Source organism: Mizuhopecten yessoensis, unplaced genomic scaffold (assembly GCF_002113885.1).
Source record: "Mizuhopecten yessoensis strain PY_sf001 unplaced genomic scaffold, ASM211388v2 scaffold4631, whole genome shotgun sequence".
Lineage (NCBI taxonomy): Eukaryota > Metazoa > Mollusca > Bivalvia > Pectinida > Pectinidae > Mizuhopecten > Mizuhopecten yessoensis.
This window is the reverse complement of record NW_018405643.1, coordinates 1,138,108-1,161,684: the sequence shown is the minus strand read 5'-3', so window position 1 is coordinate 1,161,684 and position 23,577 is coordinate 1,138,108. Positions and strand designations below refer to the sequence as shown.

General features: G+C 35.0%; 1 protein-coding gene across 4 annotated transcripts in view; it reads right to left on the bottom strand.

Moving 5' to 3' along the window:
* LOC110449537 (alpha-1,3-mannosyl-glycoprotein 4-beta-N-acetylglucosaminyltransferase B-like) overlaps positions 1 to 23,575 on the bottom strand; it is a 48,368-nt gene extending 24,793 nt beyond the window's left edge. Inside the window, exons 1-3 of one of the 4 annotated variants that reach the window (XM_021496473.1) lie at positions 23,485 to 23,575; positions 10,947 to 11,129; positions 3,494 to 3,656 (exon numbers count right to left, since the gene is read on the bottom strand). In XM_021496473.1, coding sequence (XP_021352148.1) covers positions 3,494 to 3,656; positions 10,947 to 11,034 — 251 coding nt within the window. In that variant the 5' untranslated portion in view covers positions 11,035 to 11,129; positions 23,485 to 23,575. Of the gene's footprint in view, positions 1 to 3,493; positions 3,657 to 10,946; positions 11,130 to 13,002; positions 13,236 to 13,272; positions 13,410 to 20,924; positions 21,014 to 23,484 lie in introns of those variants that run through there. The other 3 variants (XM_021496476.1, XM_021496475.1, XM_021496474.1) reach the window with 3 other exon arrangements.
* Between the last annotated feature and the right edge of the window lie 2 nt (positions 23,576 to 23,577).

Sequence of the window (23,577 nt, the reverse complement as noted above, 5' to 3'; positions counted from 1 at the left end):
TGGCATGTTTGAATTCAAAACAAATTAAAAGAAGCTCCTTGCAACTGTCACAAACTTAAATTGATTGAAATTAAATAATACAGCAAGGAAAGGAAAGTGATAAAATTTATGATAAGGTGAAAATGTATGGCAATAAGCTCAGAAATATACCTGGACCATCCTCTAGACAAGTATCTGTGAGGAAACAAGACTTCATAGGAAAACAAATACCTAAGTTAGGTTGTTTTCATTATACATTTCATGATTTTGAAGATACAGTAGGAATGACCTTTTTTACACATTCTAGTACTGAAGCTATAAGATTGAGTTTAACACATAATAAGATCTAAATCTACAAGTCATCTTAACATCTCCAGCATACACCCAGGCATACACACATAGGGAGATATTAGCCAGGTGGCATAGGACTAGTAGTTAGTGCCTGATAAGGCAGCTTCTTCGAGGGCAATATATCAAATGTTGTATATCATTATTTATTCCATTTTTGTCAGCGAAATATCGGATTCTATCAACTTGATATACCTGATATCTTTCACACTGTGACAAATACCAAAAAGTGATATTTTCACACTGTGAAAATATCACTTTTTGGTATTGACCAATCATAACGGTTTCCTCTATTCGCTGTATTCAAAGGCAACAATTTTTTGTTCAGATTCAAATGAAGCGACGGTAGAAAAAGTGGTTGGTATGGTAAATGTTTGGTACATACACTGAAGTATTTACAAAAATATACAATTGATTAAAAAAAAATATATGCAATCATACCAGGAAATAGTAGAAAACGTCAGAATTAGGTTGAGTATCCCATTCAAAATGGCGTGCAGCCTTGTTGTCAAGCGTGACGTCATTAGAATATGGCGCCAAAAAATATTACGCTTCTGATTCCCGCTCTTTTTTTAATGCATTACATTTTTTCATGTTTTATGCTTTAAAAATGTAATAAATAGAAAATAAATTTAATGGTATCTTCAGTAATAACAAATATATTTCACTCGTGTGGCTACTATTTTGACATTTTTCACTCGTGCTGTGCACTCGTGAAAAAATATCAATATATTATCCACACTCGTGAAATATATTTGTTATTACTGGAGATACCATTAAATACCCTCTATTTATTATTATGTCTATAACTAGCTATCTTATACTAAAATAAAACATCACTGCAGATTAAATCAGAGACTAATTAGAAACCTCAGAAAACATTAGCATTTATTTCTGTATAAATCAATGATCATTTTTATATTGTGTTTTCACATACAAGGCAAATCCTTGACTGGGACACAAAGATTTTACATTATTTGTGTTTTGTAGTAAACAGATCACATGCTCTAGTTATGTTGTAAATAAATGGGTTTTAGTAATAAAAAAATACACAGGATCCATTAACATGGTATATCAATTTCAATACACATTCCCCTATAGACCCCAGGGTTTAAAATCACAGTATAAATCAATCTCAAGCTAAAGTGCTTTTAACATTGACTGATTTAATCCAATTTCAAAATGTTTCTATCAGAATTTTAACTCATTCACCCCTGAAGACACATTTGAACTCTTCCAGTTCAAAGGTTGGAATAGTTCATTATGAAATTTCAGGGGTGAATGAGTTAAAGAAACCTGTATCATGTTTAATATCTGTTGGAGGTCCTTTTGAATTCCATCCCATGCTGAGGTATTAATCTGGGTAGTAGTATATTTATATATTAATGATACCAGTACTGTAGCAAAGAGGAAATAAAGCCTGTTTACTATCTATATAGCTATAGGTATCACAATGATGAAGCTGTCCTAGATTCAAGTCAAAAACCGCCCATTAAACAAACATCTAACTTGGAAATGAGTACAATTACTACATACATAAGTCAAAATCTGCCCTTAAAACAAATATCTAACTTGGAAATGAGTCCAATTACTACATACATAAGTCCAAATCTGCCCTTAAAACAAATATCTAACTTGGAAATGAGAACAATTACTACATACAGAAGTAAAAATCCGCCCTTAAAACAAATATCTAACTTGGGAGTGAGTACAATTACTACATACAGAAGTAAAAATCCGCCCTTAAAACAAATATCTAACTTGGGAGTGAGTACAATTACTACATACATAAGTCCAAATCTGCCCTTAAAACAAATATCTAACTTGGGAGTGAGTACAATTACTACATACAGAAGTAAAAATCCGCCCTTAAAACAAATATCTAACTTGGGAGTGAGTACAATTACTACATACATAAGTCCAAATCTGCCCTTAAAACAAATATCTAACTTGGGAGTGAGTACAATTACTACATACATAAGTCAAAATCTGCCCTTAAAACAAATATCTAACTTGGAAATGAGTACAATTACTACATACAGAAGTCAAAATCCGCCCATAAAACAAATATCTTACTTGGAAATGAAGTCTGCCCTTAAAACCTATATTTGACGTGGAAATGAGTACAACTGCTATGTACGTACAATGTTAGTTTGATATGTCAACAAACAATTTGGCAACTATCAAAGGTGGACTTCAAAGTGAAAAATAATTGACTAATTGTTATTGATTTTTTTATAATATCATATTTGATTAATATAAACAAAATTTTATGCTTCATTAAATTATAAGCCTGAGTTTGTGCTTTGGTTTGTTTGTGCTCTAAGTCCTATTAACAGCTACGGTCATTTAAGGACGAGCCAGACTTTGTTGGTGGAGGGAAGCTGGAGCACCTGGAGAAAACCATTGACCTGCGACCATTACCTGGTGACTGCCCTATATGCAGGTCTCGTACCCGCAACCCAGTGGTGGAGGCCTAGGGTTAAAGGTCGTAGATGGTCACATGCATTAACCACTCGGCCACCACAGCCCCCAAGTCAATGACTGCTAGGAAAGTTCACAGAAAATATATTTTACTGTGTATACATGTATATAGTTCATGAAAGAAACTTTTTCACACCTGCTACATTGAGTGTATATAAAGTTAAAGTGTATATATAATATATATATATATAGGATCTTACATGAGTTTCCATTTCATGAGATTTATGAAACGATTCCCCACAGAATTGTTCAATTTAGCGAGAGTCTGGCGAGCTAAAATGGAAAATTTGTGACGAGTTTCATAAATTTCATGAAATGGAAACTCATGTAAGATCCTATATATATATATATATATTATATATACACTTTAACTTTATATACACTCAATGATTGGAAGTTCCTTTTTATCACATAATCAAGATTTGTGGTATTTATTCGTGAAAAACGACAATTTTCATGCAACCTTGAAATGTAAAAAGCCGCCATTTTGACTCCAGTGCGTACATTTGTGACATCATGTACTTGTCCTAGGCGTGACGTCACAATTGAAACAATTGAAACAATTGAAACGTACAACCAATCCCAGGGCTGATAGGTCATATATGACATGGGTATATTCACTGGATAGCACAGTACATTATGTGCTAAACTGAAGTGTATAACAGAGTTAAATATTGATTACCTGTTGGTTACATTGCTGTGGACCAGTGTTTGCAGGAGATGGGTAAACTGACTTCGTACCATGTGCAAGTCATTTTCGCGCTGCCTGTTCAGTAACTCTGCAGATTGAAGCTTATCACGAAGCTCCGAGAATCTTTGTTCCAAAAGCTGTTCATAATTACCATCTGTGCAAAAAAACAAAACAAAACTTCATTTAGACAAGTACCGGTATGATTAAAACCAGAGAAATGTCTGCTTGAGTAATCTAATGCAACCCTCAACAAGTCTAATGCCTTCCAGATTACGATAATTAACAGAATTTAAACTTGTATATCAGGTATTTACCACATTTACCATTATCATCCTGCAATAAACCCAGGGGGGCAACTAGGAACGTAGAATCAAAATCATGGGAATGGGCTAATAAGTAAATAATTTACTGCTCTGAAAAAGATGGGTGGGCTTCTTACCACTGGCATGAACTTATTGCCAGATATCTATGGTATTTTTATTTTATCAAAAACATGTATAGGGCTGATCTTAGGAACTATGTGCTAGACATGTATGACAATGAATGATAACTATTTAAAAAAAAAATCATTTTCTAATATTCATATATTTTTCTTTGCACACGAAACATTACTGTTATGGATTTGTTTTGGATTTATTCAATAAAATAACAAAACATGAATGTGTCAAGAATATTACCCCTTATACTATAAATTTTGTAAAAGGCCTTAATTCGCAGTTATGCTTATTTTTCTTAATTTGATCATTTTTCTCGTAAGAATCGAGAAATGATATAACATATTTTTACAATATCAGAAACTAGGTCAAATAATGAATTCATTTTTGCACTTCAAAAAAGTCTTGTAGACTAGGACACATATGTTTTATATATATACTCATCATGTTTTACTTGCATCTGTAACCCTACTAACAAATTTTGTATGATGACTGATGCTATCCATCGTGCACTTCGAGTGGAATAGTGTTAGCTGATGGCCATTCACATCACTTGACATTTAATTAAAGTAGCCACTCTGGTCACACAGGGATACTTGCAAAGGGTCCATGCTGACACACTGTATACTTTAGTGTACACTTGTTGTCAAGTTTATTTCAGTCATTTCAGTATGTCTTATAATACAAGAAATGTCATGACAGAGCTTGTCTGGAAAAACAACTAGAGCAAAACACACATTTTTTCAATAAGCCTCAAATTTCAATACAGATTTATCAAATGACAATAATTTCTAATAAAGCCTCATGCAGGCCTCTTTAATTGAGCAACAACTACCAGTTACTTCTATCCAGCAGCCTTATCTGTCAATTCAAGACGCCTGCAAACTAGGTATCCTACTACTAGTATTCAGTATCATTCACTAACCCAGATATCCTACTGTCTACACAGACTCATTAATCCTGTCACCACTAATCCAGATGTTCTACTATATACACAGACTCATTAATCAAGTCACCACTAATCCAGATACCCTACTATCTACACAGACTCATTAATCCCGTCACCACTAATTCAGATGTCCTACTATCTACCCAGACTCATTAATCTAGTCACCAATAATCCAGATATCCTTCAATCTAGACAGACTCATTAATCCAGTCACCACTAATCCAGATTCCCTACTATCTACACAGACTCATTAATCAAGTCACCACTAATCCAGATACCCTACTATATACACAGACTCATTAATCCAGTCACCCCTAATCCAGATACCCTACTATCTACACAGACTCATTAATCCAGTCACCACTAATCCAGATATCCTTCAATCTAGACAGACTCATTAATCGAGTCACCACTAATCCAGATATCCTTCAATCTAGACAGACTCATTAATCCAGTCACCACTAATCCAGATTCCCTACTATCTACACAGACTCATTAATCAAGTCGCCACTAATCCAGATATCCTACTATATACACAGACTCATTAATCAAGTCACCACTAATCCAGATACCCTACTATCTCCACAGACTCATTAATCCAGTCACCACTAATCCAGATGTCCTACTATCTACCCAGACTCAGAAATCTAGTCACCAATAATCCAGATATCCTACTAAAATCTACACAGACTCATTAATCCAGTCACCACTAATCCAGATACCCTACTATATACACAGACTCATTAATCAAGTCACCACTAATCCAGATATCCTTCAATCTAGACAGACTCATTAATCGAGTCACCACTAATCCAGATATCCTTCAATCTAGACAGACTCATTAATCCAGTCACCACTAATCCAGATATCCTTCAATCTAGACAGACTCATTAATCCAGTCACCACTAATCCAGATTCCCTACTATCTACACAAACTCATTAATCAAGTCACCACTAATACAGATACCCTACTATCTACACAGACTCTGTAATCAAGTCACCACTAATCCAGATACCCTACTATCTACCCAGACTCATTAATCAAGTCACCACTAATCCAGATATCCTTCAATCTACACAGACTCACTAATCCAGTCACCTCTAATCCAGATACCCTACTATCTACACAGACTCGTTAATCCCGTCACCACTAATTCAGATGTCCTACTATCTACCCAGACTCATTAATCCCGTCACCACTAATCCAGATACCCTACTATCTACACAAACTCATTAATCAAGTCACCACTAATACAGATACCCTACTATCTACACAGACTCAGTAATCAAGTCACCACGAATCCAGATATCCTTCAATCTAGACAGACTCATTAATCGAGTCACCACTAATCCAGATATCCTTCAATCTAGACAGACTCATTAATCCAGTCACCACTAATCCAGATACCCTACTATCTACACAGACTCATTAATCCCGTCACCACTAATCCAGATGTCCTACTATCTACCCAGACTCAGTAATCTAGTCACCAATAATCCAGATATCCTACTAAAATCTACACAGACTCATTAATCAAGTCACCACTAATCCAGATATCCTTCAATCTACACAGACTCATTAATCCAGTCACCACTAATCCAGATACCCTACTATCTACACAGACTCATTAATCCAGTCACCACTAATCCAGATACCCTACTATCTACACAGACTCATTAATCCAGTCACCACTAATCCAGATACCCTACTATCTACACAGACTCATTAATCCAGTCACCACTAATCCAGATACCCTACTATCTACACAGACTCATTAATCCAGTCACCACTAATCCAGATACCCTACTATCTACACAGACTCATTAATCCAGTCACCACTAATCCAGATACCCTACTATCTACACAGACTCATTAATCCAGTCACCACTAATCCAGATACCCTACTATCTACACAGACTCATTAATCCAGTCACCACTAATCCAGATACCCTACTATCTACACAGACTCATTAATCCAGTCACCACTAATCCAGATACCCTACTATCTACACAGACTCATTAATCCAGTCACCACTAATCCAGATACCCTACTATCTACACAGACTCATTAATCCAGTCACCACTAATCCAGATACCCTACTATCTACACAGACTCATTAATCCAGTCACCACTAATCCAGATACCCTACTATCTACACAGACTCATTAATCCAGTCACCACTAATCCAGATACCCTACTATCTACACAGACTCATTAATCCAGTCACCACTAATCCAGATACCCTACTATCTACACAGACTCATTAATCCAGTCACCACTAATCCAGATACCCTACTATCTACACAGACTCATTAATCCAGTCACCACTAATCCAGATACCCTACTATCTACACAGACTCATTAATCCAGTCACCACTAATCCAGATACCCTACTATCTACACAGACTCATTAATCCAGTCACCACTAATCCAGATACCCTACTATCTACACAGACTCATTAATCCAGTCACCACTAATCCAGATACCCTACTATCTACACAGACTCATTAATCCAGTCACCACTAATCCAGATACCCTACTATCTACACAGACTCATTAATCCAGTCACCACTAATCCAGATACCCTACTATCTACACAGACTCATTAATCCAGTCACCACTAATCCAGATACCCTACTATCTACACAGACTCATTAATCCAGTCACCACTAATCCAGATACCCTACTATCTACACAGACTCATTAATCCAGTCACCACTAATCCAGATACCCTACTATCTACACAGACTCATTAATCCAGTCACCACTAATCCAGATACCCTACTATCTACACAGACTCATTAATCCAGTCACCACTAATCCAGATACCCTACTATCTACACAGACTCATTAATCCAGTCACCACTAATCCAGATACCCTACTATCTACACAGACTCATTAATCCAGTCACCACTAATCCAGATACCCTACTATCTACACAGACTCATTAATCCAGTCACCACTAATCCAGATACCCTACTATCTACACAGACTCATTAATCCAGTCACCACTAATCCAGATACCCTACTATCTACACAGACTCATTAATCCAGTCACCACTAATCCAGATACCCTACTATCTACACAGACTCATTAATCCAGTCACCACTAATCCAGATACCCTACTATCTACACAGACTCATTAATCCAGTCACCACTAATCCAGATACCCTACTATCTACACAGACTCATTAATCCAGTCACCACTAATCCAGATACCCTACTATCTACACAGACTCATTAATCCAGTCACCACTAATCCAGATACCCTACTATCTACACAGACTCATTAATCCAGTCACCACTAATCCAGATACCCTACTATCTACACAGACTCATTAATCCAGTCACCACTAATCCAGATACCCTACTATCTACACAGACTCATTAATCCAGTCACCACTAATCCAGATACCCTACTATCTACACAGACTCATTAATCAAGTCACCACTAATCCAGATACCCTACTATCTACACAGACTCATTAATCAAGTCACCACTAATCCAGATACCCTACTATCTACACAGACTCATTAATCCAGTCACCACTAATCCAGATGTCCTACTATCTACACAGACTCATTAATCTAGTCACCACTAAACCAGACCCCCTTTTATTTATAGACTCATTAACCCAGTTATCATCATCTACTGATAATGAAGACAGCTGGATTATCTAAAGGGACTGAAGATGGCTTGACTGTCAAATGTCTATTGTAGTATATGTATCTGAACAGGAAGTGTGCACAGCTGTACATGTGTCCTCTATGTTAGGACAGCACCATCTGAGCTTGTAACATATATTCCGATTTGCAGATATAAATTTACCATTTTTAGCATGCAATGATTTCCATATTATATATCAATTAACACAAATCTGATTTAAATTCCCAATTCCATATGTAAAATCACTCTGACATTTTTACTTATAAATTATGATAGTACTACATTTTAAAAACACCAGGAGACCATGAATTGAATTATTGAATTTGCTGATTTTAATTGCAAACTGGTTTATAGTGACAAATAATCACTTAGCTATGTAAATACCCGAACTTATATAAATTCATGATCACTAATACATATATAGCTTAAGCCATGAACCTGTTGAAAAGGTCCACCTAAATTTAAATGTTAGTTCTAGATGACTGAAGTTCATAACAACATCTTCTTAAAGCAACATACATGTATTTTTCTGTAATTCCCATGGTAGCAAGGTATTTGCCTGTTTCTATATATATCTATATCTCACCAGGAGACTAAAATATATATCACGATACTAACCGAGCAAGAATGAAGATAACAAATTAAACACAACCAAAAGGAATGTCAGTGTTACATAATACAGATTGATAAAGATCATGATGTTGAGATTGGGTATTTGCTAAAAATACTGATAACAGGGAAAAAAAATGCTTTTGTTTGGGATGTTTGTTTAAAAATCTCTCAACCAGTGTTTTGGGCTAATTCCCCCTCAATACTATTTGTTTAGCATACCATCTAATCTCTGAATCTGATAGAATTAGATTTATATACCTATGTCGATAACTGGATTTTGAAAGTTAAAGCTGACAGGGCAAGTTGAAAAGTTTTCAAATTGAGATAATTTTTTTCGTTTTTTGAGATATTCCCCAGTGACAATCTCTTCCGGTTGGGTTGTTGTATGTAACGAAGGGTCAACATTTTAGAATATATACTTGCCTGGTAACGAGTAACGGTCTCGCTGGGGTATAAAAAGCGCATTAATGAAGAAAAAAACAAGAGGCCCAACAATCTTGTATTACTTTTACAGTTATTGGATATCACATCTGTGACATTCAAAATGGGTCAAGGTCAAAATTATTTAAACAAACTTGATAGCTACAAGCTTATGTACTATACAGACTATAAATGTCATTTCAATACATCTTATAAATCTGGTTATTCAGCTTTCAAATTATTTTTCTTAATGTGACCTTTAAAGTGGGCCGAGGTCATTACTCTGAACAAATCTGACAACCTAATATCCTGGCAAGCTACAGGCGAAGTGTACATGTCAATACTGTAGCCTCTGAGTCCTAGATATTGTTTCAAGAAAAAAAGTGAACAATGGATGGATGACAGTCAAGGCATCGTTGCATTATCTAATTATAACAGGCCTTTGATTTATGCCAAGTAAATATAAGCTGATGAATGGGTATAATTATTGCTACCTGGCTGATTATAAAAAGATGATGGATAACTTTGAAGATGGATTGACTATTTGCAGAAACTTAATTTCATATTTAACTCATTCACCCCTGACAACACATTTGAACTCTTCCAATTCAAAGGTTGGAATAGTTCATAAGGAAGTTTCAGGGGTGAATGCAGAGTTAAAGGAATAGACCGTGATCTTGATTTTTGACTACTTGACTTAAAAAGCGAATTCAAGCAAATACATTTAACAAGGAAGTAACCCTACTAGGGTGTGTATAAGTTTAACCACATGCAGGCTAGATCTACTGATGTGTTGTTCTGTGGAAACAAATTGATCAGGACAAACAGATGTGTATTGTTATATTTATCTTCTCAGATCTGATACAGGAGGTGTGAGAACTACTGTGAAGAATGGATATAATGATTGCATACATGATTTCATGACTTATATAACTGTGTAATGATATGTAATGAATAACGTATAAAGGCCTAGGGCATCAATTAAGTTGTACAGTCAACAACCCCAACAAACAAATCTATAGCAAATTCTTGATAAAAACAAAGTCACATCTTTGTCCTCTGGTGAGGAATTTAAATTATCCATAAACACCAAACAATAATTTTTAGAAAAAGCAAACTGAATTTTGAGGTCCACTGTGATTTGTCAAAATCATGTTCTACTGAAGTGAAAATTCAGGCAACCTTATAATTACTCAATATATAATTTAATCAATAATTGATCGCTCTCAAGTCAAATTAAATAATTAATTGATCGAGTACTCTAAAGTCCATCAAAATTAATAATTGAGTATGTTAATCAAGACTGTTGTTGCATTATAAAGGATATACACAGCTGTATACAAACTGAAGTACTAACCTTGCTTTGCGAACAGTGAAAGCCAGGTCAGGGGGAGAGCACACACAATTCCAATAAGAATGAGAACATTTTTCGGTTTTGCTCGCATCAGGCCGGTCGGTGAGATGTAACGACGGATGAATGAGACAGGAAGTAGAGCTAGCTTCAGTCACATCATACATTGGTACCGGCCATGGACATCCTCTGTAAACATTGGACAACAATACAAACTATAAATGTGTGTACCACTTTTTGTTTGGATCCTTATATTATCTATATCGTGAAGCACTTATAATTAATTCATTATGAATATGTTTACATCAGGCATTGAAATCCGTCTAAATGTATATGACAAAATTAAAAATTAATGAAATTGAAATACAATGTATTCCAATAAACCAGCTTTTACATGTATAGACTTGAATACTTTGAAATTTGAAAACAGGAAAGATTTGTGAATTATTTTTCAATACTGTCATTTAAAGTTCTGTTGTAACTTGCCCCTTGATGAAATCCTGTCATAATCATGTTTTCATGTACCTGGTACATACAACTTGTGTGCAAAACATTCCTCTGGTGCAAATTTAAACTCGCACAAGAAACGACATGTAAGCAGAGATTTAGCAAAGAGGTGACAAATAACAGGTGACTGATAGGCAATTGTGTATTTTGAATTTAATAACTGTGTCCACATTTTATAACAACATTAAAATGCACATGGAAACCTATTGTATTTATTAACGGTTCTGCATCATCACAACAGCTATAGGTCAAATGTTCACAAATGATAAGGCCTCACAAGGACCACTTTGATGTGTCATGACCTCGTAATTGACACAGTATAAGTGAACAAATGTGACACTCTATTCAGGTCACATTGTTTTAACAACAGGCTATAACCAGAGATGCATATATATAGCTAGGGGGGCACAGCTGAAAAGTAGAGTACCATATAGGTATAGAAGAGAAAAAAAACCCAGAAAATAACCTGGTCCCCAAGTGTTGCAATGGAAATGCAGCTAACTTTTGGTTTCTACCTGTGCAGTGTACATGTCCCCTAATTAGCAGAGGACACGGAAGAAAAACCACTGCAGGGATCCCATATTATTTTAAGTCGCCTCATACGATCATGCATTGAAATGCAACACTGGTTTTAATTCTTACCCGAAACCTACACAGATACACGTTTGGGAAAATGTATCTGGCAACTTTAACAGCTACATCAGATTGTAATGATATTATTAAAGTGTTTCATAATATCATTTAGCTTGTGTTATGGTATATTTATTATATATATCCATTTACTATGTTTTACATGTAAAACTACACATCACAGACGACGTATATACAATGCAGGCCTACACTTCATGATCAGGTCACATACCGCTAACACAAATGTTAAAGGCAAGCCCTATATAGTCACACTTATTCAGAATCAGCCGGAATTAGGCAGAATCAGCAGGAATTAGGCAGAATCAGCCGGAATTAGGCAGAATCAGCAGGAATTAGCAGAATCAGCAGGAATTAGGCAGAATCAGCAGGAATTAGGCAGAATCAGCAGGAATTAGGCAGAATCAGCAGGAATTAGGCAGAATCAGCAGGAATTAGGCAGAATCAGCAGGAATTAGGCAGAATCAGCAGGAATTAGGCAGAATCAGCAGGAATTAGGCAGAATCAGCAGGAATTAGGCAGAATCAGCAGGAATTAGGCAGAATCAGCAGGAATTAGGCAGAATCAGCAGGAATTAGGCAGAATCAGCAGGAATTAGGCAGAATCAGCCGGAAAGAAACAAAATTAGAATTTGTGCCACATACGGGAGGGAAAGACAAATTGGCCTAAATTCTCACACATTACGGGTGTCTTAGCTCTTGAATGCAGCTCGAATGTAGCACTAGATGGAACATAGTAGGAATATATTAATAATGCTGTTAGAATACAATCAAAATGTTTAGAATGCATTTCAAATGTGCCGTACGAATACGGTTGGATTGTTGCCCGAATACCGCCCAAATTCTGGTCTGAAGGTACCTCAATTCAAATGCTGTACAAATTCACTTCAAATTCAGTCAGAACGCACCATTTGGATTCTCCTTCGAATGCGATGAAAATATTTCGAATGCTGTCAGAATGCTGTAAGACTATTTAGAATGTAGTCAGAATGCAGTTATATAATACACTCCGAATGCCGTCCGGTATTTCTCCACTACGAATGCACCTCAAAAGTTTTGAACATGAGCAAAAACATTAGGACTCAGGCCACAAGAATGGACCAGATTATTTGGAATGCACTCAGAATGCAGGCAGAATTTTTAGAATACACTTTGACTATCCAGGAATTCGAATATACCACAAATTTTCATTCCGACGACATTTCGGCTCCTTCTGTCTGTAGTGTCAGACTAGCACTTTTAGCAATGTTCCAGAAGTACACGTATACATATGTATAATATATGCCCCGTTACCTGTACGCGGCCACATGCAATGCACTGTCACCATCATTTAGTGAATACCAGTAACTATAATTATATGGGTATAAAACATGGAGGATGCAGTTATGTTAGTTACCTCTAATAATGAGTTCCATCCCATGTGTTACATTATACATACTTGTATTAATTTTGTGATCAATATTAACCTTTGTTTAAGCCTTATACACTTAGTGTAAGCAACATACACTACTTCACAGTCTGTGCACATGTATTGAAATTATTTGATAACCTAATTATAAAGCATGAATGTCAGCAACTGATGTGTGGTAAAAAACTACTGATAACCATAACTGATTAAATGAAGTATTATACATGTATCATATAAATATATATACATATCTACTGTATTTATCCTGCTGTAAGCCCAAGGGGCCACCAAAACCTCTGACGCAAAGTAGGGGGTGGACTAATATATCTATTACCGGACAATGAAATAACAGATGTTGGCATTTCAATTCTGCATAGGTTTACGCTAAGTGCAGCTTAACATGTATGTACATTAGATACAAAAACAAATATCTAGATCATTCCTTTAACAAATAATTAGACACATTCAGCCAACAACATAAAACATAATACATGTAACAGAAACAAGAGGCCTGGAGGGCCTGTATTGCTCACCTGTTTCTTTAAAATGTTGTTACATGAAACTGACATAAAGGTAACTTTAGACCAAATTTGGTAACTAAAACATAAGAATTTTAACATCTCTCAAACAGTTCTTAAGATATTGTTGTTTGAAATTTGAAATTTGAAATTTTAAGATTTAATTTAACCCATGTTGACCTGCGACTCTGGCTAGAACTTAAAGTTGACCTTTGACCTTATTACTGTAATTAAGAAAAAGATTCACACTGCTGGTCTTCATAACACACCCAAGTATCATGACTCTAGTCCAGGTTCTTAGGATATTGTTGTTTGAAATTTTAAACATATTTGATCTCTGTGACATTGAAAGAAGGTCAAGGTCATTTTAATTAGGAAACTTTATAACACTCTATCCCAGGTACCTATCATGACCCAAGTCCTCCAGTTCTTTAGAAGAAGTTGTTCAAAAGAAAAAGTTTACCCAAGTATCATGACTCTAGTTCAAATGGTTCTCAGGATATTGTTTTTTGAAATTTTAAACATATTTGACCTCTGTGACATTGAAAGAAGGTCAAGGTCATTTTAATTAGGAAATTTTATAGCACTCCATCCCAGGTACCTATCATGACCCAAGTCCTCCAGTTCTTCAGAAGAAGTCGTTCAAAAGAAAAAGTTGACATACGACAGAAAATGGACGGACAGACGTCGGACGACTTCCGCTGCAGTACGACATAAGCTCAAATTAAATGGCCATTCGGGCCAGGTGAGCTAAAAAAATCAAAAATCAAACAATTGAAGATCAATTCATAGATCCTGATTTGATTTTCTTAAAAAAAAATGTTATATTGAAAGTATAACTCAATAGTTCATGTATATACTTCAATCAGCCTGATATCCAATAGGACATTGCTGATACTTACTGATCAGACCCAGAACCAGAACTTCATACATGTACAGTAGTACCCTGCTTTTTCAGCCTTTAACTAATCTCGAACAAGAGTGCCAAATGTTGAATTTACCTTTTCATTGGAGAGATATTGCTTTCTGTAAGTGATTTTCACCTATATCTGGTGTTAAACAAAAATTAAATGAATTTTTTTCACAATATCAATCCACACCAATTTAGTTTAGAGATTTAGTGTTCAATGATAAATAATAAATTAAGGTTCTTATATACTGCTTTATCACAACCTAGTTAGTAAGTCACCTCAAAGCGGTTCAAAAATATTATCATCCGTGCATGGTTATATAAATTATAGGGCCTTTGCAACCAGCCAATATCTTTCTCAACTCCCTGGGGAGCACACAGCCGGTGCTGCCATTTCGGCGCTCACAGCTAGCATTCAACAATTTTAGCACTGCCCAAACACATTCTTATTTACAGCTGAGTAGACTGGAACAAGCCGAGTAAAGTATCTTGCTCAAAGATTCAACACAGTGCTGTGCCGTGACTCACTCAAATCTTCAGTCAAGAGCCCTGATCATGAGCGTCCTACCACTAAACTACTGTGCCTCCTTGTATTTACACACAAGGGTATTACACGAGACATGTTTGATATATATATAGATATTGCCTCTCTAACCATATGTATTTTAAGTACCAAAGGTCTCACAAATGTAATACCTTCCAGTATATCATTCATATATACACAAATAATTATATATAATCTGTTGCTGAAAATCATTCCTACCTCTGTTCCATTTGTTATACACACACGTTACGGCACAAGGCAAGAGGTGGCTACTTACATACTACAGTGTACATCACTAAAATCTATTTTTCAATACTATAGTGTACACTAGTTGTACAAGATTCCCACTCCACAGAACCTGTGAATGTCTGGAAACCTGAAGGTTCCTATGTACATGATACTGATCACCAATACTTTGTCTGTATACCTTCTCTGACACAATCAGCTGATCATATCTATTGAGACACACACCATAACACTGAAACTATAAGCTTCTCTAGATCTGCTACCATATCTACATTATGCAGAAGGTTTCCTCTGAATTCTAGTTCCTTATCTAGGTTAGCGTTATATACACAGGCTTAAAGTAGGCAGCCCCTCAAGCCAGCAAATATTAAAGACTTAACCTACCTGGTCCTGTTATATATATATTTCATAAATTGCAAAAATGTTATTTCATCTTTCATGTACACATGTGAGAGAGTTTAATTTGGGAACTTTATTTCTCAGGTACATATACCAATATGATACATAAAATAAATAAATCAAAGAGGAGATTAAATAGGATCCAATGCTTTCACAAAGCATTTTTTAACGACCGCCTTTAAGCTTGCTATTATAAGCTTTCAGGAACTTCATAAATATCAAATGAATCATAAGTGACTTTAAGAAGTTTTTCACTCAGCCAAAGCATGCACATTTATAGTGACACATATATTTGTTTGTAAGTTTCATACATATATGCAGTGTTATTACTAAGCAAGTAATTATTTTGCATACATATATATACACTGTACATCTATGATAAAAAGTGATTAAATGTCCATGTGAAGGAAGTAAATATAGAAAAAATAAAATTAACGACCGACTAAAAAACTAGCTGCTTTCACCCTTCACAGGGCTCTTCAGGTTTATTCAAAAGAGAACAACGTCGTGACGTCACAATTACATGTCATTACACTACAATAGTAACGTGACGTCACGAAGTACACAAGATTGGTGGACAATTTGGCGTAAAATTTTATTGTGGCCTGTTGAGACTCGGTTTTAATATTTTTATTACTTCTTTCGTTTCTCTTAAAATAATGTCTGATTAAATTAGTTGATACTCTTCACATTTGTTCTTTATCACAGGAAACATGTACTTTTGTTTCTACTTTCAATCCACGGAATTGTAATATGTTTCCTGTGATAAAGAACAAATGTGAAGAGTTAAAGCAAAGTAGCAGGCGTATGAGAAACATTTTTAATAAACATGCTATTTTACACTGTAGACGCCAACCTAAAAACTTGAAACGTATGTTGACATGTTCTAAGTTTGATAATTCTTGTGTAACACCAAAAGTATCCAAATGTAAGACACCAAGATGTGCTACATGTCCTATGATTATCGAGTGTAATACTTTTATTTTCAAGAATGGTTTGAAATTTACTGTGAAGGTAAATATGAATTGTAAATCAAAAAATGTAATTTATGCAATCGTTTGTTCTAAATGTGGTGATTTTTACATCGGTCAAACCGGTAATGAACTCAGAACACGTATGACTGTACATAGACAACAAACTAGAACTGATTCTTTACGAAATCTTCATGTTAACAAACATATTCATGAATGTGCTGGAGATAAATTTAATGTATTACCTTTGTATCAACTATTTTCATCAGACACTATTTTAAGAGAAACGAAAGAAGACCAACTAATAAAAATATTAAAACCGAGTCTCAACAGGCCACAATAAAATTTTACGCCAAATTGTCCACCAATCTTGTGTACTTCGTGACGTCACGTTACTATTGTAGTGTGATGACATGTAATTGTGACGTCACGACGTTGTTCTCTTTTGAATAAACCTGAAGAGCCCTGTGAAGGGTGAAAGCAGCTAGTTTTTTAGTCGGTCGTTAATTTTATTTTTTCTACACTGTACATCTATATATATATAAATAAAACAAAACACCGAAGACTTAATATGGCTATATACTGTAGCTAGTACTTTCGCCCATCTTGGGTTTCTTCAGAACTCTGTACTGGGATGGAGAACCCCAAGATGGGAGAAGTACTAAATATAATGAGATTTAGTCTTCTGTGTTTTTTAATTTTATATTTCTATGATCACATGGACGTTAAACAATTTTTACCGCTATTATATATATATATATATATATATTATACAGTGAGTGAGAAAAACTCCTGAACAGAAATGGGGTCTCATGCAAATTCTATGTTGATTTTGATATGGAAATGGGGTTTTAATGCTACCAGTATTGTCTTTGCTGTGAAATGCCTGACTTTAATCATTGTATTGATGCTATTGCCATCACCATGGTTGATACAACCTATTACAGTACATGTTTATATGTGATTGTGTATATGTTATTATTGTCTTAACAGCTGCGTGAGTACAGGGTTAATTGTCAATAAGAGCAGGGACCCACCAATTTGTCAACCGTCAGTAGCTACAATATATATATATATACAGTGTATACATTCCCTGTCAATAGCTAAGCTATATGTATGTGAAAACCTCGGATTTGTCTAGGAATGTCAGTGTTAAATGCTTCCTACATTTTACTTTTTCGGAAATATCCACACACCATACTCCAAAACGATGTTGTCAACACTGACTATATGTCAGACAGGTCTGCCTTCTGATGGACAATGATTGTAAATACACGAGTTAACTACAACCAGATAATACATATACATGAAGTAATAAAACATTTCATTATAAATGCAAATTGAAACATCTCTATAGATATATATACAATGTATAGCTACCTGGCCAAATATCAAAAAGACTTGGAGGAGTCTGCCGCAAGCTTATTCATACATGTCAAAGTGGAAACGTAATTAGCTCCGACTCAGCTTGATGGTTACGCCTCATCACATATCTTGTCATCTGATATAATTAAATTACCTTTTTGCCAATTTATTTACTATATTGCTTCTCTAGATCTAGAAAGGCAAGAATGGTTAATTATAATGTGACTTAACATGTATGATATAGTTGTATCATTACACAGACATACACACACACCCATCCCCCCCCGCCCCAAAAAAAAATAAAATATTGTGACAGAACAACTTACAAGTTTGTGTTATACTTATCGGATTTATTAAACTTGCTACTATGTCATGAACAGATCACCATCACTTAATTATAATTAGCTGTTGCGAGGATTAAAATGTCAAATAAACCAAACCATACAGTTGAAATTGATCTGGATTAATGTTCAATTATAATCAGCTTTCCAAAAAGTCAATTAAACAACGGAGGACAAAATAGAATCAAGGCTGGAATTAATAACTGTCCAATATAAACCATCCTTCAAACTGATGTCGAAATATTTACAACTGGTCAAAATATTCAGAACTCATGGAAAATGCCTGAAAGTTTTCATATAAAAAGGATTTTCACAACAGCAATAATTATCTTCTAAATATATATCGCATCACAGTATGGTAACATTGATCCTGAATTAATTTGAATGCTATGTTAATTGACTGTATGTTATATTACACATCGATACAAAAGGTGTGTGATACCTGATACTACATAACAGCATCAACTCATTCACCCCTAAAGACACAATTGAACTCTTCCAATTCAAAGGTTGGAAAAGTTCAATATGAATTTTTCAGGGGTGAATGAGTTAACAAAGCTGAATCATTAGGCAGTATTCAACAGGTATCAGACGTTAGTTAACGTAAAATATCTGACAGCTGCAGCTAGCTTCTGTAGCTGGGTCACACTGTCTAAGTCTCGCTATATATGGTCTAAATAATTGATTGATGGACAGAATCAGCCAGCTGAGTCAAGATGGGAAGGAAAATCTAGACAGGCTAGCTACATCAGTGCAAAAATGAAATCATTAAAGATCCTTTGATCACATGCAAACGTGTGAGAGATAAATTGTCTGTCTGTATTTACATTATCAGTAATACAATTTGTTCACCTGCATTGAGTCTGATCTTTTTAATGTTTTAATTTTTCAATTTAGCATGTTCGTCTCTATATAACAATATAAGATAAGCTGCAATAATTATTCAAATACTGATTTTTCGGTACAAATATATATATACATGTATATTGTCACTATTTCACAGGAAACTGACATATATACTACACTATTGGGTATAGTACTCAGAGCAGGAAGTTACTTCTTGCTGTTAGTAAATATAATAAATCAATAATGGTTGTATACAATCTACTTAAAAATTCAGTATGTTTCTCTATGATAAAAAGAACACAATTCAATAAAAGTCTTGTTTATAAATGTCTATATACTTAACCCTTTCACCACTGTAGACCATAATTATACATGGGCTCATCCAGATCAATGCATGGTAGAGCTACTAAAGCTACCTACGGGTGAAAGGGTTAAATGTATATACAAGTAATGTATAATTTGCTTAAATTTTACCTTTAAAACAATAAATCATACACTGTATAATGTACTTACTGTACATGAAACGATTGGAAAGGGTAGAAAGTTAACTGTATATAAACGTTGATCGGATATTTTATTCGGTAAAATTATTGTGAGCTTAAACATTGTCTGCCATGTGCATGCACCTCCAGTCAAATTTTGGTATCAAAAAGTAAACAAATGCCTATAACGTTACCTCATTCAGAGTCATTCCGACATCAAAAGACATACTCATATAAAAAGAAACAACTGTTCTTATGATCCAACACTGCACATTTGCAGAATGCCTTATTCTGGTATTATTTATAAAAATTTACACTTTGTCACTGATTTTTGATAAGACTATATAAAGCCCAAAGTACTGTTTTCATTGTTAACAATAAATTGATTTCTTTTATTGTCACATGATTTAAGCAAGTTTCAAAAAAGGAACGGCTTGCATGAGCGCAGAATTCATGCTTGTAAAGGACAGTCTCACAAAGTTTGTACGGGCCCTGATTTCAGTATACATACAAAATTTCACAACTACTAAAATCATCAATTTTCGTGGGACATTAAATTTTCTATATTTCGTGGATAACAAAAATCCAAGAAATTAAATCCCCACGATAACATAAATTTAGTATGATATAGATAGGGGGAAATCAGAAATCATCGAAATATAATGTCCTTGAAACAGGCTAGTATATATATGAAAACCACGAAATTTTGACTCCACGAAAATAAATGATTCTACAGTATATATGTACGAGACCTGATCAAGAGTTATAATAAGCATCTCAAGCGATCAATATATACTTACATGTGATGGGCAGACTGACCAACGTAAAAATCACAAAACTAGAGTATGCATACATGGGTATACTCTTGTACCATCATGTAACACCTGAGGGTCACCAATTATATAATCAAGCTTCACCTCTTGTTTGTGCTCTAGCGCCTGACTCACATGGTTGTCACCACTACTCGGGCGAGAACAAAAGAATAAGAAGCAAATGTTATCTTGTCATCATTTGTCAAACTGATCGACTCCCCTCAGGGGAAGCATTCTACGCTGTGTCAACTAAGGGAACAACAAATCTTTCCAAGGTCTCCTGACAATTGTTATAATTAAATGATTTAATTGGTCACATTTTATTATTATTATAATATTTGGTTTAAATTTGTGACAGTTTGTGTAATAAATGTAGCGTAATGTCACTTTTTTACCAGTCTTTTTTTGGTTTGATTTTATATGTAAAGTACATAATTAGATGTACATTTGTAAACAGACATCTCTGTTGAAGGATGTATGTATACCCCCAAGCATCGATCCTTATCAGGCTAGACTTTACAAACATTTGATGTTATCTAAATTATCTATACATCTTTTGTATGAATTCCTTAATAACACATGGCTTTAATTTCTTAGTTGTTTGCATATAGTTCACATAATTTCCTGGCTAAAACAATTTATTAGACATTCTGATAGCTCACATATAACGATAATATTTCCTTTTCAGACAACTTGTCACAATTTTTAAGCTCACAATTTTGGTCAGTTTTAATGGACTTGAGTTGGCAATTAGTGCAAAAACGTCAGCTCCATATTTCTCCAATGTTTCCATGTAAAAGTGTTATTGAAATGTATGTTGCACCCGCGGTAGGCCCTCAGAGAGTAAATTCTATATATATCCTATATAAGTAATTAAGAAAATGTAGATATGCCTTACATGTGACTTAATCAATAGTGTGGCTAACAAACTATTAATCAATAGTGTGGCAAAACTCCTTTTCTTTTACCTTCATTTGCAATCAACACATAAATTCTGTGCAGTTTTAAATATCTGATGTAGGTTTTAACATTGCATTAAAAGAGAGATGGAAAGAATATGATGAGTGTCAATTATGTATATATACATGCATGGAACTGAATCGCAGGACAATTATCAGATGACTCCAGTTTTCTTGATTTTGTTTTTGTTTTTTCTACTCAAAGACCTATTTCTAACTCATTATATCCAACCTCATCTTTTATTCCCTTGCACAAAGGTAAGAATGTGTCCAGATACCAGAGTATATATAACAAGACTTATTTTCAGATATATTCATTCAGGGACGTATAGTGAAGGGGATACAAACAACTCCCTCTCTGCCTTACCAATTTTATGACACGTCAATCTAGACTTACCTCCCCCTGATTCTGGAGCAGATAGCGAGCGCCACTTATCTCAATTTTGACATAGCAAGATGGCGTCAATACCGCTTCGTAATAATTTTTATGACAAAATATAACAAATAACTTGTGCTGTTTTTGTGTCAAAAAGTGTCAATATTAGCATTATTTTCACTGGAACGTGCTTTACGAAATGTGATTTGTTGTAATAGCCACCAACACAGCCGAAAGGCTAGACATAGTGGCAACGATAGCCCTGTCCCTTGAATAAAAAGAAGACCTACTAATACACAGTCCCAATCAGGGCTAACCGTTATCGAAACACTTCGATCTCGGTGAGATTGTTGACATGACACCGAAAGCAGATGAGTGCTTAATTTTAACGATAGTGCGCAAGCGTGGGCTGATCGAGAGGGGCTCTCGATGACTTCGCGGTTTGGTGAACAAACACAAAAGTGACATGCTATAGAATCTTGACTGGGGCAGAGTTGCCAATCCCCTCTATATACTGTCCCTGATTCATTCAATTGAAATTTTCAGTGACTGCATGCATCTGTGCTTTCATCGAGATATGGCTGTATTGCACTTATCCATGAGTGTGTATCTAGGTAATACCTATTTCATATGAAGTTGAATATTTAACGCTAAAACTACAAACAACAACACAATATACTGTAATATATATCGCAAAATTAGATTTGTTATCGAAGTCTGTGTATATGCAAAATTTTCTTTTTTTATGACGAAAACTTTAAAATCATCAAGCTGATTTATATCGAAAGTTGACAATTTCATCACCTTTGTAAGCAAGAAATAAAAAAGAAAAACCCATATTTTAAGGACAATGAACTGAATACTCGGCCTTTGTCTAATGATCAATCCTGATTAGTATCTCTGTCAGACCATCTTGATATTCGAATTCCAGCAATGTAAGAGTATTTGAAATAGTTTGAAATTGTGCTACACACACACAAACATGACATATACTAATAGTTTAGTACTCATGTGTTATAGAGTATAGAATACACAATTGTATCGTCGATAACACTTGTCAAAATTCTGATCTGACAAGAGTACACTCACACTGCAGTCTCAGCAACAACTTCCTCTCTGTGTAAGCTGCCGTAATTCGAAATAGTAGATAGGAAAGTAATTTGCATAATGGGTTCTGAGCATGCATAGATAAGTGTGCGGGGGGAAAACTTACCGTCAAACAAATCTTAGTCTTTCAGCTGACACAGACTCACTTCAACGACTTCAGGAAGAAAATTTACAGGAAGCACAGGTGTTAATCGCAGTC